General features: G+C 48.1%; 1 protein-coding gene across 5 annotated transcripts in view; it reads left to right on the top strand.

Annotated features, from left to right (window-relative positions):
- MCF2L2 (MCF.2 cell line derived transforming sequence-like 2) overlaps positions 1–24,244 on the top strand; it is a 1,017,734-nt gene that overhangs the window by 838,236 nt on the left and 155,254 nt on the right. For all 5 annotated transcript variants that reach the window (XM_063916343.1, XM_063916344.1, XM_063916345.1 and 2 more), the window contains exon 22: positions 13,370–13,591. In XM_063916343.1, coding sequence (XP_063772413.1) covers positions 13,370–13,591 — 222 coding nt within the window. The remainder of the gene's footprint in view (positions 1–13,369; positions 13,592–24,244) is intronic.

Consider the following 24,244-nt stretch of genomic DNA (forward strand, 5'->3'; position numbering starts at 1 on the left):
AACCTTTTCATATACCGAAACCGGATGGTTCGGTCAGACCCAGTCTAAGCTTAAAAAACCCTTTTCTAAGGGAGTGCAAGTTCAAAATGGAGTCTTTAAGGGCGGTAATATTGGGAGAAGGGGTTTTCCTGGTATCCCTGGATATCGAGGATGCATAACTCTACATTCCGTTTTGGCCGCCGCGTCATGCAATTCTCCGATTCGCTCTGTTGAACTCTCATTTCCAGTTCCAGGACCTGCCATTCGGCCTCTCCACAGCACCGAGTGTATTCACCAAGGTGATGGCAAAGATGATGGTTCTCCTCCGCACACAAGCGGTGAACATGATTCCATATCTGGATGTTCGCTGATAAAGGCGTCGTCCAATGAGAAGCTGTTGCAGTCCATGGCACTCACGTCCCATCTACTCAGAGTCCACGTTTGGATTCTGAACATTCCTAAATCACTTTGAAACCATCCAGGAGGTTGTCCTTTCTGGGATTGATTCTCGACACGGAAGTGTTCAGGGTGTTTCTTCCACGGGAAACAGCGTTGGTGATGCAAACATCGGTCCGGGATGTCCTGAAGACTGCCCGGGTGTTGGTTCGTCACTGCAATTGCCTTCTGCGGTGGATGGTGGCCTCTTATGAGGCCTTCCAGTACGGAAGGTTTCATGCTAGATTTTTCCTGCTGGAACTCCTGGACAAGTGGTCAGGATCTCATCTGCATGCACCTGAGAATTCATCTGTCGCCAAAGCCAGGATTTCACTCCTCTGGTGGCTCCAATTAACTCACCTTCTGGAGGGCCGCAGGTTCGGGATTCAGGACTGGTTCCTTCTAACCACGGATACAAGCCTCCGGGGCTGGGGCGCAGTCACTCAAGGGGAGACCTTCCAAGGAAGGTGGTCAATTTTGGAAGTCTGCCTACCGATAAACATTCTGGAATTAAGAGCTGTTTACAATGGTCTTCTTCAGGCGGCCCATCTTCTAAATAATCGGGCCATTCAAGTGCAGTCGGACAATGTAACAATAGTGGCTTACATAAACCGACAGAGCGGAACGAAGAGCAGAGCTGCAATGTCAGAGGTGGCAAGAATCCTCCTCTTGGCAGAAAAACACGCGTTGGCGTTCCGGGAGTGGACAACTGGGAAGCAGACTTCCTCAGCAGACAAGATCTCCATCCAGGGGAGTGGGGTCTCCATCCGGAGGTGTTCAAGGAATAACAGACCTTTGGGGATTACCCCAAATAGACATGATGGCCTCTCGTTTTAACAAGAAGCTTCGGCGTTATTGTTCCAGGTCAAGGGACCCACAGGCAGTGGCAGTGGTCGCCCTGGTGTCTCCGTGGCTGTTCCATTCAGTGTACGTGTTTCCACCACTCCCACTCATCCCAAGAATCCTAAAGCTCATAAGGAGAACAAGGGTTCAAGCCATCCTCATTGCTCTAGACTGGCCGAGAAGGGCTTGGTACGTGGACCTTCTGGATCTACTACGAGAAGAGCCAAGCCCTCTTCCTCTTTGAGAGGACCTGCTGCAGCAGGGGCCGTTCACCTATCAAGACTTACCACGGCTACGTTTGATGGCATGGCGGTTGAACGCCTGATACTAGCTCGGAAGGGCATTCTGAACAAGGTTATTCCTACCCTGATACGGGCTAGGAAAGGAGTAACGTCTAAACATTACCATCGTATTTGGAAAATATATGTGTCTTGGTGCGAGTCCAAGAAGTTTCCTACAGTGGAGTTTCAACTGGGACGGTTTCTCCTCTTCCTGCAAGCAGTTGTGGATATGGGCCTGAGGTTGAGATCCGTAAAGGTCCAGATTTCGGCCCTATCCATTTTCTTCCAGGAACAATTGGCTGCCCTCCCTGAGGTTCAGACCTTTTTGAAAGGAGTCCTGCACATCCAACCTCCCTTTGTACCGCCTGCGGCGCCATGGGATCTTAACGTGGTGTTGTATTTTCTCCAATCTGACTGGTTTGAGCCTCTACAAGAGGTAGAGGTCAAGTTTTGTACGTGGAAGGCTGTCACTTTGGTCTTAGCTTTTGCTAGACGTGTGTCGGAGTTGGGGGCTTTGTCATGTAAAAGCCCATACTCGATCTTCCATGAAGATAGAACTGAGCTTCGGACACATCAGCAGTTTCTTCCGAAGGTCGTGTCAGCATTTCATATCAACCAACCTATCGTGGTGCCAGTTGCTACTGACTCCTCAAGTTCTTTAAAGTCCTTGGATGTTGTAAGGGCTCTGAAGATCTATGTGATGAGGACTACTCGTCACAGAATATCGGACGCTCTGTTTGTCCTGTATGATCCCAAGAAAATTGGGTGTCCTGCTTCTAAGCAGACAATCTCACGCTGGATCAGGTTCACTATCCAGCATGCTTATTCTATGGATGGATTGCCGTGTCCAAAATCTGTTAAGGCCCACTCTAATCGTAAGGTGGGTTCTTCCTGGGCGGCTACCCAGGGTGTCTCGGCGTTACAACTTTGCCGAGCGGCAACTTGGTCTGGGTCGAACACGTTTGCTAAAGTCTACAAGTTCGATACTTTGCCCTCTGATGATCTGAAGTTCAGTCAATCAGTTCTGCAGGAGCCTCCGCACTCTCCGTCCCGTTCTGGGATCTTTGGTACATCCCCATGGTGCTAATGTGGACCCCAGCATCCTCTAGGACGTAAGAGAAAATAGGATTTTGGTTACCTACAGGTAAATCCTTTTCTAGTAGTCCGTAGAGGATGCTGGGCACCCGCTCAGCGCTTCGTTTTCCTGCAACCGTTATCTGGTTCAGTACAGCTTTGTTTAGTTATGTACTGCATTGTTACTTGGTAAGTAATGTTTCAGCAGTTGCTGAGTTTTTCAAGCTAGTTAGCCTTGTATGTGTGAGCTGGTATGAATCTCACCACTATCTGTGTTAAATCCTTCTCTCGAAGATGTCCGTCTCCTCGGGCACAGTTTCTAGACTGAGTCTGGTAGGAGGGGCATAGAGGGAGGAGCCAGCCCACACTCTCAAACTCTTAAAGTGCCAATGGCTCCTGGTGGACCCGTCTATACCCCATGGTACTAATGTGGACCCCAGCATCCTCTATGGACTATGAGAAAAGGATTTACCTGTAGGTAACCAAAATCCTATTTTTTGCATTCGATATTAATCGCATGCCGCTTGCGACCTAAATTCGGGTGGGCAGGGTGCGTCCATCATAATATTGCATTGGTGGGCAATGGGCCAGCATAATATTGCATTGGTGGGCAGTTACCAGCATAATAATACATTGGTGGGCAGTGTGGGGCCATAATAACACGTTGGTGGGCAGTGGGCCTGCATAATATTGCATTGATGGGCAGTTACCAGCATAATAATAATATTGGTGGGCAGTGTGGGGCCATAATAACACATTGGTGGGCAGTGGGCAATCATAATATTGCATTGGTGGGCAGTGGGCCAGCATAATATTTTCATTGGTGGGCAGTGGGCCAGCATAATATTTTCATTGGTGGGCAGTGGGCCAGCATAATATTGCGTTGGTGGGCAGTTACCAGCATAATAATACATTGGTGGGCAGTGTGGAGCCATAATAACACATTGGTGGGCAGTGGGCCAGCATAATATTGCATTGGTGGGCAGTGGTGTAGCCTGCACTCCTTATTTTTATCACAGAGCAGAGCAGCAAGCTTCCTCACTCTGCTTCCTGTATCCTGTGCACAATAAGTGGAGGGGTGTGTCCAGAAACTGAGCTCAAAACAACACAGATCACACATCATAGTGCGATAAATCGCATGTGCTTAAAAACCACATGCGATCACATATGCGATAAATATTAAGTGCAGCAAATAATATCTTGAGATGCGAGTTTCGGGGGACACATGCGATTGACATGCAATCCATGCAATGTATCGCACCGATGCGGTCATAATAGCATGATAGAACCTGATATCGCTCTAGTGTATGGGCACCATAACTGATGCAGGGCCAAAGCATTTTGTCGCACCAGGGCCCACCGCTCGCTAGTTCCGCCACTGGCTCACGCACTATTTTCATTCCATAATATTTTATGTTCCCTTAGTGTTTCAGATTGTATTTCACTCCTAGATCTATAATTATTCTTGGCAATGATATTTCATGATAGCTACAGATGTAGCAATACAGTCAACGGGTTTACACTTCTAGCAGTATAGTCACAGGTGTTTGCTCATTCCCTCTTATAAGGTTACATTTGTAACAAAATTGCTTCTCTATGACACTGCTAAAAATATTTTATATTGTGTGCAGCTTTTACAGTATAGAAAATATTTAACATTTTTGGTGATTACACATGTAACGTCACACAATATTGGATGATCACAGCACACACAGTTTTTAGTGTCAAATGAGACAATTATTTTTAAACCAAAATGCTGCTGGATTATATTTTCCCTATATTACATTGCTGAAAAATCCAGACTCACGTGTCAGTTAATATTTGGTGTTTCCAAATGTAATGCTCATATTAATATTAATATTTGGTATTTCCAAATTTAGTACTCCTGTTATTTTCAAACATATTCTCCTTTTATGTGATGTTAATGTGGTAGTAATACCTGATAATAATTCACAGCAGTAAATTGTACCACATATGTTATTAATATAGATGAATAAAAATTCATACACAATATAACTTGATAATTGTGTCCTTTATATGATGTTGTTTTGGTAATGATACCTAATATTAATTCATAGTGAAAGATTACACCACATATATCGTTGTTATAGGTGAGTGATCCTCATTGGTCCTATAATAATGCTTATATGCTTATAGGAAGAGAGGTTGTTTGTGACAACAAGCTGTATGATACTGTGAGAAACATTACATGCTAGAGAGGCGGAGTATAATCTCATGCCCTCCTCACATCTGTTGTAGCTGCTATAACTAGTACATTACACTGACTATATGCTCATAATTACAACATAACTGAAAACATTTGGGGTAACGGTGATATTCCTTATTCACTGTTATAAACAGTGCATAGCGATGCCTATGCGCATTTCGCTTGCCTAAGCTTCCTCAGGGCTACAGCCTCTCCTCCTGTTGCCCACCATACCACACAGGGTTTCACCCCTTCTTGCCAGACTGATTCACCTTCTCCCCCCATCAGTGAGTGGCCACATGTGTCCCTGATGCCTCAGCCTCAGGTGGTTCCTGCATCTGTTTCCTGGTTACTGCTGCTACTTGTTGCCAAGTCCCAGGATGGCAGGTAATCTGGGGTTGCACCATACTCCTTATATGGAAGAAGGGGTGCAGAGTGTGTGGTATATGGCAGGAGCAACATATGGAGGAGGGTATATAGGGGCAGTATATGGTGGGGGGCAGTAATATACAGGGGGAATAATATGGAAGAGGATGGGGGGTCTAGTTTATATAGGGGCAGTATATGGTAGAAGGGTGCAGTGGACATAGTGTGTGAGTGTGAGTGTCCATGTCCTGAACAGAGCTCTGCCGGGTGCCCTCAAGTAGCAGCACCACAGAGGGGACTATATTTAAAAATAATCTGCATCTCTCTGCCACTGTGTGGCCCTACCACTTCACTCTCACCAAGTCCCTAGCTACCCAAAACCCTCCACCCACTCTTTCCCCAAGTCCCTATCTGCCACTACCCCACTCCCCCCCCCCCCCCATTCCCTATCTGCCCCTACCCCTCTCACTTACCCCAGTCCCATCTCTCCGTTCCGTATGCAGTATCAATAATATTAGCAGCAGCAGGGTAGGAGGCTGTAACATCCCCCTGCAGTATCACTTTCACTTTCAGCAGTGAGTCATTTGGTCTGTGTGGCGACCTCTAGTGGCAGCCGGCGCAGAACTGATTGACCAAACTTTACATCCTCAGAGGATTGAACTTGTAGAACTTAGCAAACATGTTCGACCCTGACCAAGTAGCCGCTTGGCAAAGCTGTATAGCCAAGACACCCCCGGCAGCCACGAAAAACCCACCTTACGAGTAGAGTGGGCCTTTTACAGATTTTGGACACTACAAGCCTGCAATAGAATAAGCATGCTGGATAGTGAACCTGATCCAGCAAGAAATCGTCTGCTTAGAAGCAGGACACCCAATATTTTTGGGATCACACAGGACAAACAGAGAGTCCGACTTTCTGTAACATGAAGTCCTCTTCACATAAATCTTCAAAGCCCTCACAACATCCAAGGACTTTGAGGGAATTGAGGAGTCAGTAGCCACTGGCACCACAATAGGTTGGTTGATGTGAAAAGCCGACACAACTTTTGGAAGAAAATGCTGACGTGTCCTGAGCTCTGCTCTATCTTCATGGAAAATCAAGCAGGGGCTTTTTTAGACAAGGCCCCCAATTCAGACACACAACTAGTCGAAGCTAACGCCAATAGTGTGACTACCTTCCAAGTGAGAAACTTAACCTCAACCTCCTGTAGAAGCTCAAACCAATCTGATTGCAGGAACTGCAACACCACGTTAAGATCCCAAGGTGCTGTGGGAGGCACAAAGGGAGGCTGGATGTGCAACACCTCTTTCAAGAAAGTCTGAACCTCAAGGAGGGAAGCCATATGTTTCTGTAAGAAAATGGACAAGGCCGAAATCTGGATCTTTATGGAGCCCAAACATAGGCCCACATCCACACCTGCTAGCAGGAAAAGGAGAAACCGCCCAAGTTGAAACTCCACCGTAAGAAATTTCTTGGATACACACCAAGACACATACCTTTTCCAAATGCGATGGTAGTGCTTAGATGTTACTCCTTTCCTAGCCTGTATCAGTGTAGGAATAACTTTGTTCGGAATGCCCTTTGGAGCTAACATCTGGCGTTCAACCTCCATGCCCTCAAAAGAAGCCGTGGTAAGTCTTGATAAGTGAACAGCCCCTGTTGAAGAAGGTCCTCTTGAAGAGGAAGAGGCCACGGACCTTCCAGTAGTAAATCCAGAAGATCCACGTACCAAGCTCTTCTTGGGCAGTCTGGAGCAATGAGGATCGCCTGAACTTTTGTTCTCTTGATCAAATTTGAGAATCCTTGGAATGAGCGGAAGTGGAGGGAACACATACACCCACGGTATTACCAGGGCGTCCATCGCCACTGCCTGTGGGTCCCTCGACCTGGAACAATACCTCCGAAGCTTCTTGTTGAGGCGTGAGGCCATCATGTCTATTTGAGGTACGCACCAAAGACTTGTCACCTCTGTGAACACCTCTGGGTGGAGGCCCCACTCTCCTGGATGGAGATCGTGTCTGCTGAGGAAGTCCGCCTCCCAGTTGTTTACTCCCAGAATGAAGATGGCTGACAGCGCCGCCGCGTGCTTTTCCGCCCAGAGGATGATTCTTGTTACCTCTGACATTGCAGCTCTGCTCTTCATTCCGCCTTGTCGGTTTATGTAGGCCACTGTCGTTACATTGTCCGACTGAACTTGAATGGCCCGATCTTTTAGAAGATGAGCCGCCTGTAGAAGACCATTGTATACGGCTCTTATTTCCAGAATGTTTATCGGAAGGCTGGATTCCAGGCTTGACCACCTTCCTTGGAAGTTTTCCCCCTGGGTGACTGCTTCCCAACCCCTGAGACTGGCATCCGTGGTTAGAAGAATCCAATTCTGAATTCTGAACCTGTGACCCTCCAGGAGGTGAGCAGTTTGCAGCCACTAGAGGAGCGAAACTCTGGCTTTCAGTGACAGACGTATCCTCTGGTGCATGTGAAGATGAGACCCTAACCATTTGTCCAGGAGATCCAGCTGGAAAGACCGTGCATGAAATATTTCTTACTGTAGAGCCTCGTAGGAGGCAACCATCTTCCCCAGAAGGTGAATGCACTGATGAACCGATACTTGGGCTGGCTTCAGGACATCCCGTACCATTGATTGGATCACCAATGCTTTCTCCACCGGCAGAAACACCCTCTGCACTTCCGTGTCGAGAATCATTCCCAGGAAGGACAGTCTTCTCGTCGGCTCCAAATGTGACTTTGAAAGATTCAAGATCCAACCATGATCCCGGAGCAGTCGAGTTGTGAGCGCAATGGACTGCAACAACTTCTCTCTGGACAATGCTTTTATCTGCAGATCGGCCGAACGGCAGCACCTGGAACTGATAGTGACAGTCCAACAGTGCAAACCTGAGGTAAGCCTGGTGTGGCGGCCAAATAGGAATGTGAAGGTAAGCAATACAATGTCACTTCTATCCATAGTATCTAAATCCTCTATTAACGTGCCTGACCACTTTACTATGGCTTTAGAGATCCATGCACAAGCAATAGTGGGACTAAGCGCCACGCCTGAAGCAGTGTATATGGATTTAAGCGTAGTCTCAATTTTGATGTCTGCCGGTTCTTTCAAAGCGGTAGACCCAGGGACAGGTAAAACCACCTTTTTAGACAATCTAGAAACAGAAGCGTCTACTATAGGAGGGTTTTCCCACTTTTTCCTATCCTCTTCAGGGAAACAAAAAGCAACCAGAATTCTCTTTGGGATCTGGAATTTTTTCTCTGGGTTTTCACAGGATTTTTCAAATATAGCGTTTAATTCCCTAGACACGGGAAAGGTAAGGGAGACCTTATTGTCAGTAAAATAAGCCTCCTCGACCTGTTCAGGAACTTTGTCAGTAATGTGTAAACCATCCCTAATGGCCTCAATCATTAGTTGTTCCCCTTTAGCAAGGGATGCCTCCCCCGCAGTATGTCCCCATCACCGTCACCCGTATCAGAGTCGGTATCCGTGTTGACTTGCATTACTTTTGCAAGAGCACGCTTTTGGGGGCATAAACCAGGGAATTTAGATGAGGTAGTGGGAGCTGAATACGACAAAACCTCCACAGATTGTTTTAAAACCTGTGTTTGTCTCATAATGAGCTATCCTAGATGAAATCTGGGATATCATACCCTTAATAGAAGCCACCAACTTGGGTTCGGGTTCAGAGGGCTGAGACAGTGTATTGCATTCCTGAGTACGTGGAATAGACTCTTCTGGAGAAGATACATACTCTGCAGCACAAGATACAGCCCTGGACATGGTAATGTGGGTTATATAGCATACACACACACACAGAAAATTGTCAGACACAGTTTCCCCCAGTACCTTCAAAGAGACACAGAGTTTGGAGCCAGCCCACACAGCGCCCCAGTAGACAGATATATAATAAATGCCTGGCGCTGACTGTGTAACTTTAATAAACTACACAGTAATGTGAATAACGCCCCCCCCCCCCCCCCCCTTCTATAACCCCCTGGTTCCGCACAGGATAGCTGGAGTTATGTGGAGGATCAGCGCTCCCTGTCAGCGTCTCTGTAGTATGATCTGCAGGGAGAAAATGGCGCTGGTGAGTGCTGGATCCGCTCTGAGGACAAGCTCCGCCCCCTAAAATGGCGCATCTTCCCGCGCTTGCAGAGATTATACTGGCTTGAGGTAAATGATGCTAGCTGAAGCCCAGAGTCCCTGATGATTTAAGGGTGCCTGCGCCGGCCCAGGGCGCCCCTCACAGCGCCGCACTTTGTACCTCTGAGCCTTCTGGAGCGCAGCCACAGCGCTGCACTCCCACCCTGATGCCACCATTCACACCGGATCCTGGCTTGTCGGGTCACTGGCGTTCAACTCACCACCGACGTCTTTTGGCTCTGTTAGGGAGTGGCGGCCTCGGGGGCTTGCGATCGACACCCTCAGGAGCTCAGTGTCCTGTCAGCGGAGCTAGTGGCCATTAACCTCTGAGGGTTGGACACTACTTCCCCCTAAGTCCCACGAAGCAGGGAGACTGTTGCCAGCAGCCTCCCTGTGCCTAAGTCTAAGAAAAAACAAGAAAACTAGAATAACTCCTATGGCGCTCCCTTAGTTGTGACCGGCTCCTCCGGGCACATTTTCTAAACTGAGTCTGGTAGGAGGAGCATAGAGGGAGGAGCCAGCCCACACTATTAAACTCTTAAAGTGCCCATGGCTCCTAGTGGACCCGTCTATACCCCATGGTACTAATGTGGACCCCAGCATACTCTAGGACGTAAGAGAAATGGTTATTATCTGCCTACAAATTATGTTTTTTTATAGTTATCTTAACATTACATTAAATGTCATAGTCTTATAGTTGTAGCAAAACAAAAGCAATATTGTAGGCATTTTTATAAAACAAACAAAAAATATATAAATTTTTAACTGTCATGGAAAAATCAAGGCACATTTTAAGCAACTTGTTCAGTAGTACCAAACCAACTTTCTCCTGCCAGGTTACTAATGCTGTCAGTTCTGAGTCAGACCACACTCTTACCACACAACTGCTCTGTTTTCAACTCATACCACACAACTGCTCTATATTCAACTCTTACCACACAACTGCTCTATGTTCAACTCTTAACACACAACTGCTCTATGTTCAAGAAAACAAATGTGCAGATGGCGCTTCAATACAAAGGTGCAGCAACCTAACAGACAGGACGGTCACCTCAGTCCCTTAAATAGCTTAAAAAGTTTCTTTGTTTTTGCTGTGGTGCGCTCCCTGGGTTAAGGTGGATATTCTTACTTATCGATCAGTCTATAGGGTCATATATGTTCATCGGTGCTTGGAGATAAACGGATCAATGAATCACAGTCTTTACTTTTCCAAAAGACACTTCACCAGTTCCCCAATATAGGGATTTATCAGTCAATGTGTGAGGTTATATAAGTTCATCAGCATTAGGAGATGGACGAACTAACAAATCATAGATTCCTCTTCTCCACAAGACACTTCACCAATTCCACCAACATAGGGGTCCCAAAAAAATATAAAGAAAAGGTTCGCATATGGTGAAGTACAGTAATTTTATTTGACAGATGTGCAAATAGCTAAAATATGCTAAAACAAATTCTTCAGTGCAAATATGCTACAGGTGGTATGGTTATCCAATGTGCAAATAGGCAATACATATAACTCATAAAGTTAGCAGCATATGAATGATAGCAGCATAAATAATGAAAGAAATCCACCACAAATTATGTGGACCTGCGTACCAGATTGTGTGGGGTGTCAGATAGCCCACCCAGAAGCGCATGGAAGGTTACTTCCCGGCTATCTGACACCCCACACAATCTGGTACGCAGGTCCACATAATTTGTGGTGGATTTCTTTCATTATTTATGCTACTATCATTCATATGCTGCTAACTTTATGAGTTATATGTATTGCCTATTTGCACATTGGATAACCATACCACCTGTAGCATATTTGCACTGAAGAATTTGTTTTAGCATATTTTAGCTATTTGCACATCTGTCAAATAAAATTACTGTACTTCACCATATGCGAACCTTTTCTTTATATTTTTTTGGGACCCCTATGTTGGTGGAATTGGTGAAGTGTCTTGTGGAGAAGAGGAATCTATGATTTGTTAGTTCGTCCATCTCCTAATGCTGATGAACTTATATAACCTCACACATTGACTGATAAATCCCTATATTGGGGAACTGGTGAAGTGTCTTTTGGAAAAGTAAAGACTGTGATTCATTGATCTGTTTATCTCCAAGCGCCGATGAACATATATGACCCTATAGACTGATCGATAAGTAAGAATATCCACCTTAACCCAGGGAGCGCACCACAGCAAAAACAAAGAAACTTTTTTGCTCTATGTTCAACTCTAACCACACAACTGCTCTATGTTCAACTCTAACCACACAACTCCTCTATGAGCAACTCATACCACACAACTGCTCTATATTCAACTCTTACCATACAACTGCTCTATATTCAACTCTTACCACACAACTGCTCTATGTTCAACTCTAACCACACAACTGCTCTATGTTCAACTCTTACCACACAACTGCTCTATGAGCAACTCATACCACACAACTGCTCTATATTCAACTCTTACCACACAACTGCTCTATATTCAACTCTTACCACACAACTGCTCTATGTTCAACTCTAACCACACAACTGCTCTATGAGCAACTCATACCACACAACTGCTCTATATTCAACTCTTACCACATAACTGCTCTATGTTCAACTCTTACCACACAACTGCTCTATGTTCAACTCTAACCACACAACTGCTCTATGGTGGTCATTCCGAGTTGTTCGCTCGCAAGCTGCTTTTAGCAGCTTTGCACATGCTAAGCCGCCGCCTACTGGGAGTGAATCTTAGCTTATCAAAATTGCGAACGAAAGATTCGCAATTTTGCGAAAAGACTTCTCTGTGCAGTTTCTGAGTAGCTTGAGACTTACTCTTCCAGTGCGATCAGTTCAGTGCTTGTCGTTCCTGGTTTGACGTCACAAACACACCCAGCGTTCGCCCAGACACTCCTCCGTTTCTCCAGCCACTCCCGCGTTTTTCCCAGAAACTGTAGCGTTTTTTCAAACACTCCCATAAAACGGCCAGTTTCCGCCCAGAAACACCCACTTCCTGTCAATCACACTCCGATCTCCAGAGCGAAGGAAAAACCTCGTAATGCCGTGACTAAAATACCAATCTTCATAGCAAATTTACTTGGCGCAGTCGCAGTGCGAACATTGCGCATGCGCAAATAGCGGAAAATCGCTGCGATGCAAAGAAAATTACCGAGCGAACAACTCGGAATGACCACCTATGTTCAACTCTAACCACACAACTGCTCTATGAGCAACTCTTACCACACAACTGCTCTATATTCAACTCTTACCACACAACTGCTCTATGTTCAACTCTAACCACACAACTGCTCTATGTTCAACTCTTACCACACAACTGCTCTATGTTCAACTCTAACCACACAACTGCTCTATGGTGGTCATTCCGAGTTGTTCGCTCGTTGCCGATTTTCGCTATGCTGCGATTTGTTGCTGCATGCGCATGGTACGCAGTGCGCATGCACTTAGTTATTTAACTAAAAACATAGCAGTTTTGCTGTTGATCCTGCGGCGCTTTTCAGTCGCACTGCTGATCGGTGAGTGATTGACAGGAAATGGGCGTTTCTGGGTGGTAACTAAGCGTTTTCCGGGAGTGTGCTAAAAAACGCAGGCATGTCAGGGAAAAACGCGGGAGTGTCTGGAGAAACGGGGAGTGGCTGGCCGAACGCAGGGCGTGTTTGTGACGTCAAACCAGGAACTAAACGGACCGAGCTGATCGCAATCTAGGAGTAGGTCTGGAGCTACTCAGAAACTGCAAGAAAGAATTTAGTGGGGACACCACTACTGGATTGATAAATTGTGACCAAACTATATTCTATAGTTTGCTATGCTACAGAATGCTCAGCCACCAGTGGTAAATACTGCAGTACCCATAGAACAAGCCACGTCCATGTGTTTTCTGTGGTGTACACACGACAGTCGGCTTTACAAGGATATTACATGCAACCTCAGTTCACATGTAGAATAGCCTTCCTAAATGTCATGTTATATCCTTTACTATGACCAGACCTCTTCCGAGGACGAATGTTATTTGACCTGTACTCTTTCCCTGCAGGGGGATCTTGGAGAGCTTGGCAAGCTACTCATGCAGGGTTCCTTCAACGTGTGGACTGACCACAAGAAGGTACACAATAAAGTAAAAGATCTGGCAAGGTTCAAGCCCATGCAGAGGCACCTGTTTCTGTATGCTAAAACCCTGCTCTTCTGCAAGAAGAGGGAGGAGAGCACAGAGGGACATGAGAAATCCCCTTCATATAGCTTCAAGCATGCACTAAAGGTAAGGTTACCCCTTTGTCCATAGTTATCATATTGTTAAGGTCTGGGAATTGTACATTTTATTTGGAATTTGTTATTGTACTGAAAAGCTATGTTCATTGTAAGCTGCTCTATGTACCTCTGCACTAAAGGGAAAATGCGGGCAAAACCAGAAAACGGCTTTGGCTGCATTTCCCATATGTACTAAGCCCAGGAGTCCGGTGGGTTTGATGCAGAGAGTAATGCTTATGGGCTTCTTTCCACATTCTGCCCTGTGCGGGATCCAATCGGATTCCTTCCAGCATCCCACGCGGCTGATGTGTCTCAATGCGCATAGGGACTCCCGGGGGCCGAAACCCAGAAGTCCCAACATCGCAAAGGACTGTTCTTATTGGGAGAGCTGTCTTTTGCATTACTAATCGCATATGTTAGTACATTTACTTAAACACAATATTATAAAGGATTAATATTGCAACATCTCATAAAAAGTATATACTATATACAAAACAAAGAAAATGGGCAAATATTATCACTGTATAGTGGAATTGTCAATACAGAATAAGTATAAACTGGGATTTACGTGCAAGTTATGTCCTTGGAGACCGGCCACAGTCCTGGGAATATGCAATGTAGCGATGTTGGTGGTTACCCAATGATGGAATAGATAAACGACCTCTTGGCAGCTTGATTGTGGACCCAGAATTAGTCCTATTGTAAGCTCCGGTCGTTATTCATAGATGTGCCTCCAGGTGAAACCCAATGTGAAGTAGTACCCATGGGTACTGTTTCACATTGGATTTCACCTGGAGGCAAGCCTAGATGTCCACAGAAGGAAACTACATTGCGATATACATCTATGTATAGATGGACATAACTTGCACGTAAATCCCAGTTTATACTGTACTTACTCAGTATTAACAATTAAACTATACAGCGCTAACGTTTGCCCATTTTCTTTGTTTTGTCCACGTAAATACCAGTTTATACTGTACTTACTCAGTATTAACAATTAAACTATACAGCGCTAACGTTTGCCCATTTTCTTTGTTTTGTATATGTACTTTCTGCAGCGGGGTACACTGGTATTCCACAGGGAATAACATTGGGGTATAGAGTTGGATCTTGATCCGAGGAACCAACAGGCTAAAGCTTTGACTGTTCTCAGGATGCACTGCATCGCCTTCTCTATAGCCCCGCCTCCAGGCACTGGAGCTCAGTTAGTAAGTTGGTGCCTGCAGTGCAGGTAACTAACAGGTGGAGCTGCGCTAGGCAGCCCTGAAAAGAGCTTTTAAGAAGACTTCAAGGGTCGCAGCACTTTCTATGTCTTTATGACATGCTGTGCTGTGGCTCCATCACCTCCCTCAGCGGCGCTGCATACTCCCGCGGCCGGGTTCCCGGGTACTTGCAGCGGAGACGCACCAGTTTTCAGGCACACCACCGCTGCAGCTCTCCAGTATCGCGTGGCTGCACATCAGGGAGGAGGTAAGAGGGTCCCCCAGGTGGGACCCGCCAGTTCATCGCAATCCGGTCGCAGTCCCAGGAGACGGATCGCGCCACTGTCGCACGGGGACCCCACTATATCCACCAGGGCAAGGAGCACAGGTCGAATTTACTAAAATCCGTTTATAAAAGGCCAGTACCCAGTGGTGAAGTCCAGCAGAGGGGATAAAGTGCTGACCTGTAGCCCCTCCCCCAGCTGCGGTCACCATCTACTGCTGGTATTCCCTGGAGCTGCATTTCACTCTCCCTCACTCCCTGACAGAGATTTTGGCGCCATTACATAGCTGGGCTGATCTCCGGGACTGCTGGGCACTGTCTTCTCTGTAAATCCACCTGTATCATCAGCGTGGTGCATTTACAGACACTTAAGTATTCTACATGTCATTTTAGACAGTGTTAGTTAAGAACAAGTGTACTGCTATCTGAATATTTAGTACAAGTATTCTGTGATATACATCCAGTATTTACTGTGCATTGTTATATCTGTATATATACATATCTATATGTAATTAACTAGTCCAGTGCAGTTTTATTGTTTATATGTAATAATTCCTGTATTGTACCTGTGACTGAGTGTGCCTGTAGCTGCTGTGTGGATTCCATTCTTGGGTGTCACACGTTTTGCTATCACTATATTCTGTACCCTGGGGGCTAGGTGCGTCAGGGTCTCATATAATATTATAGTGCTACACAGTGTATACTGTTTTGTATTTCTCACTGTGTTTTTCAGTCAACCCACACCGCGAAAATCCTCTGTTTGTGCTCTGTATATACTGTCACATAACACAGGGGATTATTTTCTGGTTTTGTGTTTGTCTGGCTATATGTACTGTTATGTCCTAAGGCTACGTCCCATACAATGTCTGCTACACAGGGAGGGACATCCACGGACGCTCATGCATCATGCAGTGATGTCGCCACGGAGTCACCAGTGGGGGAGGTGTTAGCTGCTGGTTCAGGCGCTGGGTGTCATACATCTCCCAGTCCACCTGCTGCACCTGTGGCCAATCAGGACCCACCTTGGGTAGCGTTTTCAAATATGCTGACTATGCTTGTAACATGTCTTATGCCCCCTGTGGGACCTCCTGTGCCATTACAGCCACATATTGTCCCTGTAGTTAATCCGCCATGGGTGGATACTCTGTCTACCCAGTTACAGCAATTAAATCAGTCTTTGGTTAGACAAAAGTCCACCACATGCCCCTCTGGGGCCAAGGGGTCATCTAAACGGACCAATTCTTCCTCACAATCCACTAATTTTTCGGATAATTCTTCCAATGAGGATGGGGAATATACTGATCCGTCAGACACTGATACAGTTGCTTCTGATGAGGAATCTACAACCCAGGTCCATGTTCCTGACCTTGTGGAGACTATAAAGCTGATTCTCCAAATTGATGATGACATTGAGCCCCCTGCTACATCTAAGAAACCTGATCAGTTTAAACGTCAGAAGGTTGCTAAAGTAGTTTTACCACATTCTGACCTTATAATTGACATACGTCAGGAATCCTGGTCATCTCCAGGAAAGAAGTTTTCCCTGTCTAAAAAGATGCTAGCTCGTTATCCTATCCAAGCGGAGGTGAGTAACAAGTGGGAAACTCCACCACTGGTGGACTCTCATGTCGCCTATCTTGTGGTGTCATCTACTCTGCCTGTCACCACTGTCAGCTCACTGAAGGAACCGACAGATAAGCGCGTGGAGGGATGCCTGAAGTCTATTTACACTCTTAACGGTGCTGTATATAGACCCACTATGGCTGCCTCTTGGGCAGCAAATGGAATTGAAGCATGGGTTCAGGCAATTGAGGATGCTCTGCCTCAGGTTTTTGCTGACACTGCCAGACAATATCTGTCGTATATTATTACAGCCTCTCACTATATTCAGGAGGTGGCCTCTGATGCAGGGGTCTATCCTGGCTCGCCGGATTCTGTGGTTGAAGTCCTGGAAAGTGGACCTGGACTCTAAAAAGACCTTGGAGGTGCTTCCTTTTAAGGGAGACATACTATTTGGGGTGGATCTGACTACGATTGTGACTGACTTAGCGACGGCCAAGACTGCGTTTCTCCCAAGTACTAATCCTTCTACTCCGAAGGCTAAGAGTACAACTTTTCGTTCCTTTCAACCTCCAAGTAAAGCAAAAGGTCAGGTGTAACCGAGACAGGCTCGTACTTCCAAAACCACTAAGCCTAAATCTAAACAATCCTGGGCAGCCTGTCAGCCTGCTTCCAAACAAAACAAGCCTGCTGCATGACGGGGCGGGCCTCCCCCTGGGGGACCCCAGGGTGGGAGGCCGACTTCTGCAGCTCACCCAGGCCTGGTTAAAGACCATTTCAGATGTCTGGATGCAGGAAGTTGTCTCTCGCGGGTACGCAATCTCTTTCAAGAGATGTCCAACTCGCCAGTTCTGTACAATGGTTATCCCCTTGGATCCGTTGAAAGCGCAAGCTGTACACCTGGTTTTACAATCCCTCCTGGAAACAGGAGTGGTAGTGCCGGTACCTCTGTCCCAGAGAGGCAGGGGATACTATTCCTTCCTGTTTCTATTTCCGAAACCAAATGGGTCTTTCCGGCCTATCCTCAACCTCAAATCATTGAACAAGTTTGTGAGAGTGTCCAAATTCCGTATGAAAACCCTGCGCTCTATTGGGCTGGCCATGGAATCCGAGGACTATATTGTGTCCTTAGACATACGGGATGCTTACCTGCACAATACCTATTGCCATTTTGCATCAGCAATATCTGCGGTTTGCTATTGGCAACCTTCATTTTCAATTCCAGGCTCTGCCATTTGGACTGACCACGGCACCTCAGATTTTCACCAAGGTCATGGCCGTGATGGCGGCTTTCCTCTGTCGTCAGGGAATCAGGATCCTGCCGTATCTGGACGACTTGCTGATTCTGGTAAACTCCCAAGATGTCCTCCTCAGTCAACTGGAGATGTCAGTCCAATTCCTACAAGCCCACTGGTGGCTCAACAATTGGAAGAAGTCCATGCTGGTCCCTGCTCGTAGCATGGTGCACCTAGGGGCGCTGCTGGACACCCACAGCCAAAGACTGTTTCTGTCTCCGGAGAAGGTCCTGAAACTTCAGGGCAAGATCAGATACTTCCTCTTTCTCCAGAGAGTGTCTATACACTCGGCGATGCAAGTACTAGGCCTCATGGTGTCTGCTTTCAACATGGTAGAGTACGCTCAATTTCATTCCCGCCTTCTGCAGAGGTTAATCCTTGTCAGGTGGGACGGATTGCCCCATCAGATCAGGTCTCAAATGATTTCCTTAAATACGGAGGTAAGTCGGTCACTGAGCTGGTGGCTACGGGACCGACAGTTAAGCAGGGGCTGTCCCTTCTGGATCTCCAACTGGGTCCTACTGACAATGGACGTCCGTTTGCAGGGTTGGGGCGCGATGTTGGAGCAACACTCACTCCAGGGTAAATGGACCAAGGAGGAATCTCTCCTCCCGATAAACATTCTAGAACTGTGGGCAGTGTTCAATGCGTTGACACTTGCCCTGCCTCTGGTACAGAACAGGCCTGTTCAAGTACAATCAGACAACGCTACCACGGTGGCGTACATCAATCATCAAGGTGGCACTCGAAGTCACATGGCAATGATGGAAGTGTTAAAAAATCCTTTAATGGGTGGAACGCCATCTGCCAGTAATATCGGCAGTGTTCATTCCGGGAGTCCTCAACTGGGAAGTGGACTTCCTCAGTTGTTAGGACGTGCACGCCGGAGAGTGGAGTCTTCATCCAGAAGTCTTTCAACTCCTAATGGACAAGTGGGGCCTAACAGATGTAGACCTGATGGTGTCTCGACACAATCACAAGGTTCCGGTCTTCAGAGCAAGGACAAGGGATCCTCAAGCAGCGATCATGGACGCACTGGCAATTCCATGGAACTTTCGGCTGCCATACGTGTTCCCTCCGGTGTCTTTCCTGCCCAGGGTAATACGGAAGTTCAAGCAAGAAGGAGGAATACTACTTCTAGTCGCTCCAGCGTGGCCCAGGCGTTATTGGTTCTCAGACCTGCAGGGTCTCTCGATAGAGCGTCCTCTTCTACTTCCTCAATGCCCAAACCTCCTCGTTCAGGGCCCTTGTGTCTACCCGAATCTGGCCAGACTGTCACAATCCTGACTGTAGGTTTTATATTTGGTGACTTACCCCTGCCATCTGTCCTGGATCCTGTGTCTTTTCACTCACGGAGTTAAACAGCTTGTCAGTTTTCCTGAGTTCTCTGCCTGAGAGGTAATAGTTAATTAGCTCCACCTGTGGTGATCTCCTGTGTGAGGCTGAATTCAGTAATCTAAAAGCAAGCATCCTGTGTTTAGCAGAAGTCCAGGCTTCAGTGTTCTCTTGGCCTGCTAGGCCTCATTCTACATCACAGCCTTGGCTAGAGTAGTCACATGACAGTGACATCACCTAATCCTGCCCACCAATCATCAAGGACCAGGAAGTATAAATCAGGAGGCTGAGTTGGAATCTGGGCCAGTTCCTTGTGTCACATACAGCTTTGTGTGGGTCTTAAGCTGAGCTCCCTAAAGGTAACCTTTGTACCTAAGTTCCTGTGGAAACTCTGTTCCCTTGTTACCGTTTGGTTTATTTGTGTGTTGCCATTTGATTTCACCATTTCCCTGAGTCTCAATGTAAAGGTACAGCTGCAATGTTTCGTCTTAAAGGCACAGTGCTGAATTCCGTGTTCTCCACTGAAAACCACAGCTGTCGTGTTTCAGTTTTACTACTGTTGTAGTTGGCATCTCCGTGCCTCAGCACCTCCGTGCTTCCAGCACCTCAGTATCTCCGTGACTCAGCATCTCCGTGCCTCAGCACCTCAGTGCCTCAGCATCTCCGTGCCTCAGTACCTCCGTGCCTCAGCATCTCCGTGCCTCAGCATCTCCGTGCCTCAGTACCTCCGTGCCTCAGTACCTCCGTGCCTCAGCATCTCCGTGCTTCCAGCACCTCAGTATCTCCGTGACTCAGCATCTCCGTGCCTCAGCACCTCAGTGCCTCAGCATCTCCGTGCCTCAGTGCCTCAGCACCTCCGTGCCTCAGTACCTCCGTGCCTCAGCATCTCCGTGCCTCAGCATCTCCGTGCCTCAGTACCTCCGTGCCTCAGCATCTCCGTGCCTCAGTGCCTCAGCACCTCCGTGCTTCCAGCACCTCCGTGCCTCCGTGCCTCAGTACCTCCGTGCCTCAGTACCTCCGTGCCTCAGTACCTCCGTGCTTCCAGCACCTCCGTGCCACAGCACCTCCGTGCCACAGCACCTCCGTGCCTCAGTACCTCCGTGCCTCAGCATCTACGTGCTTTCAGCACCCCTACGCACCCCAGTGTCTCTACGCACCCCAGTGCCTCCACGCACCTCAGTGCCTCCACGCACCTCAGTGCCTCCACGCACCTCAGTGCCTCCAAGCACCTCAGTGTCTCCAAGCACCTCAGTGTCTCCAAGCACCTCAGTGTCTCCAAGCACCTCAGTGTCCGCAAGCACCTCAGTGTCCGCAAGCACCTCAGTGTCTCCAAGCACCCCGTGCCCTTTAGCACAATTATACCTGGTATTCTTCACTGATTCATCAGTGCCTTTCCAGTTCTGTCTTTCAGTAGACCTTCAGCATGCCTCCTGTCTGCCGACCTAATCCTGCATGAGGAGAACCTAGATTCGGCCATCTCTGCTGCGGTTCCTCTTCCCAGTCACCGGAGGAAACCCAGAGTCCACAGCATTTCCAAACCAGGTCAGTGGTAGTATTCACATAATCCTCCAGTCGCCCGCACAGACTTCACTACACCGGGTTCACAAAAACCTCAGTCTTGACAGTAGGAACTGGCCACATGGACCCGGCCGAAAGTGTTTGTCTGACGCATGACCTCCTAAGCAATATTGCAGGACGCTTGGAAGGTCTGGAGTCGACTCAGCATCGATTGGCACAGTGTCTGCAGCGGAATTCGTCCTCCAGAGATTCTATGACCCTCTGCTCTAAGACTCCTGACCAACTGCAGATTTTCTACCAGATGTTACTACAGTTACAAGAACTTTTGCCTAGTATTCTCTCTGTGATGCCTGATCTCCTCAGGAATACTACCAACGTTGTTGATCCTGTTTTGTCCCATCCAGTTAATAGAGTCTCTTCCTCTGCGCAAGGGAAAGTTTTTCATCAGAGCTATCCACGGCCCAAGCTCTCTGAAGCTGAACGTCAGCGGCGTAAGGAGCTACATCTCTGTCTTTACTGTGGAAATTCTGGTCATTTTGTTAAAGACTGCATTCTTCGCAAGCCAGGTAATAGTGACAAATCTCAGTATCATAGTGCTCATGTCTACAAGTCATCCACAGTATCCGATTCTTCTGCTGCTGACGGGGGTATCAAGAAGGCTACTCTTCTGAGAGAGACTCAAATTTATGACTGGGGTACGGTGGTTAAAAGACCTTATCCCAAGTTGGGTGTCCAGAGAAGAATGTTCAAGCCATTTACAGTCACAGAGGAGTCCGTGTCCACAGACCCAGGAGGGGCGTCTTCAGAGCGTCCAGCCCCAGGAGGGGCGTCTTCAGAGCGTCCAGCCCCAGGAGGGGCGTCTTCAGAGCGTCCAGCCCCAGGAGGGGCGTCTTCAGAGCGTCCAGCCCCAGGAGGGGCGTCTTCAGAGCGTCCAGCCCCAGAGAGTCTACAGAGTGCTGCCCAGCCAGAGATTCTACAGAGTGCTGCCCAGCCAGAGATTCTACAGAGTGCTGCCCAGCCAGAGATTCTACAGAGTGCTGCCCAGCCAGAGATTCTACAGAGTGCTGCCCAGCCAGAGATTCTACAGAGTGCTGCCCAGCCAGAGATTCTACAGAGTGCTGCCCAGCCAGAGATTCTACAGAGTGCTGCCCAGCCAGAGATTCTACAGAGTGCTGCCCAGCCAGAGATTCTACAGAGTGCTGCCCAGCTCCGTGAAGAGGGGGCTCTTGCCTCAGCCCAGCCCCGTGAAGAGGGGGCTCTTGCCTCAGCCCAGCCCCGTGAAGAGGGGGCTCTTGCCTCAGCCCAGCCCCGTGAAGAGGGGGCTCTTGCCTCAGCCCAGCCCCGTGAAGAGGGGGCTCTTGCCTCAGCCCAGCCCCGTGAAGAGGGGGCTCTTGCCTCAGCCCAGCCCCGTGAAGTGGGGGCTCTTGCCTCAGCCCAGCCCTGTGAAGAAAGGGCTCAGCCCGTCCCGGTTCCAGCCGGTCCAGCAATACTCCAGGCCCTGCCTGGTCAGTCCGTCCCGGTTCCAGCCGGTCCAGCAATACTCCAGGCCCAGCCTGGTCAGTCCGTCCCGGTTCCAGCCGGTCCAGCAATACTCCAGGCTCCGCCTGGTCAGTCCGTCCCGGTTCCAGCCGGTCCATCAATACTCCAGGCTCCGCCTGGTCAGTCCGTCCCGGTTCCAGCCGGTCCAGCAATACTCCAGGCCCAGCTTGGCCAGTCCGTTCCGGTTCCAGCCGGTCCAGCAATACTCCAGGACCAGCCTGGTCCGTCTCCTTTGGCTCCAGCCAATTCAAGTATCCTTGGATCCAATCCAGTCCTACTCGTCCAGCCAAAGCTTTCTTCAGTTTCATCCTCTAAGCTTTCGTCTGATGGTTTTCCACCTATCTACTTTGATGGAGATTTATTGCAATATGCCGCTCTGGTTGAACAATTTCTCTCTCGGATGGAGTCTGATCCTTCAGGTGCAGTAACTCTTTCCAACGTTACTCGATATCTGTTCCTGGCATTCAGAGGAAGAGCTTTGGAGTGGGCCAACATGCTCTTTGAGAGTAATGATCCTGTGTTCCATGACTTACAGACTTTCAGTAACGCTGTAGTTAAAGAATTTAGTCCTAAACCTTTGGAATCTGCATCAACGAAGGTCCTAAATTCTTCTGTATGAATTTCTCAAGTTCCTCTAAGATTCAAGATGGGTGTCCGGAGTCCACCCTTGAAGAGGGGGATACTGTCACAATCCTGACTGTAGGTTTTATATTTGGTGACTTACCCCTGCCATCTGTCCTGGATCCTGTGTCTTTTCACTCACGGAGTTAAACAGCTTGTCAGTTTTCCTGAGTTCTCAGCCTGAGAGGTAATAGTTAATTAGCTCCACCTGTGGTGATCTCCTGTGTGAGGCTGAATTCAGTAATCTAAAAGCAAGCATCCTGTGTTTAGCAGAAGTCCAGGCTTCAGTGTTCTCTTGGCCTGCTAGGCCTCATTCTACATCACAGCCTTGGCTAGAGTAGTCACATGACAGTGACATCACCTAATCCTGCCCACCAATCATCAAGGACCAGGAAGTATAAATCAGGAGGCTGAGTTGGAATCTGGGCCAGTTCCTTGTGTCACATACAGCTTTGTGTGGGTCTTAAGCTGAGCTCCCTAAAGGTAACCTTTGTACCTAAGTTCCTGTGGAAACTCTGTTCCCTTGTTACCGTTTGGTTTATTTGTGTGTTGCCATTTGATTTCACCATTTCCCTGAGTCTCAATGTAAAGGTACAGCTGCAATGTTTCGTCTTAAAGGCACAGTGCTGAATTCCGTGTTCTCCACTGAAAACCACAGCTGTCGTGTTTCAGTTTTACTACTGTTGTAGTTGGCATCTCCGTGCCTCAGCACCTCCGTGCTTCCAGCACCTCAGTATCTCCGTGACTCAGCATCTCCGTGCCTCAGCACCTCAGTGCCTCAGCATCTCCGTGCCTCAGTACCTCCGTGCCTCAGCATCTCCGTGCCTCAGCATCTCCGTGCCTCAGTACCTCCGTGCCTCAGCATCTCCGTGCTTCCAGCACCTCAGTATCTCCGTGACTCAGCATCTCCGTGCCTCAGCACCTCAGTGCCTCAGCATCTCCGTGCCTCAGTGCCTCAGCACCTCCGTGCCTCAGTACCTCCGTGCCTCAGCATCTCCGTGCCTCAGCATCTCCGTGCCTCAGTACCTCCGTGCCTCATCATCTCCGTGCCTCAGTGCCTCAGCACCTCCGTGCTTCCAGCACCTCCGTGCCTCCGTGCCTCAGTACCTCCGTGCCTCAGTACCTCCGTGCCTCAGTACCTCCGTGCTTCCAGCACCTCCGTGCCACAGCACCTCCGTGCCACAGCACCTCCGTGCCTCAGTACCTCCGTGCCTCAGCATCTACGTGCTTTCAGCACCCCTACGCACCCCAGTGTCTCTACGCACCCCAGTGCCTCCACGCACCTCAGTGCCTCCACGCACCTCAGTGCC

The sequence above is a fragment of the Pseudophryne corroboree genome, chromosome 4, assembly GCF_028390025.1.
Source record: "Pseudophryne corroboree isolate aPseCor3 chromosome 4, aPseCor3.hap2, whole genome shotgun sequence".
Lineage (NCBI taxonomy): Eukaryota > Metazoa > Chordata > Amphibia > Anura > Myobatrachidae > Pseudophryne > Pseudophryne corroboree.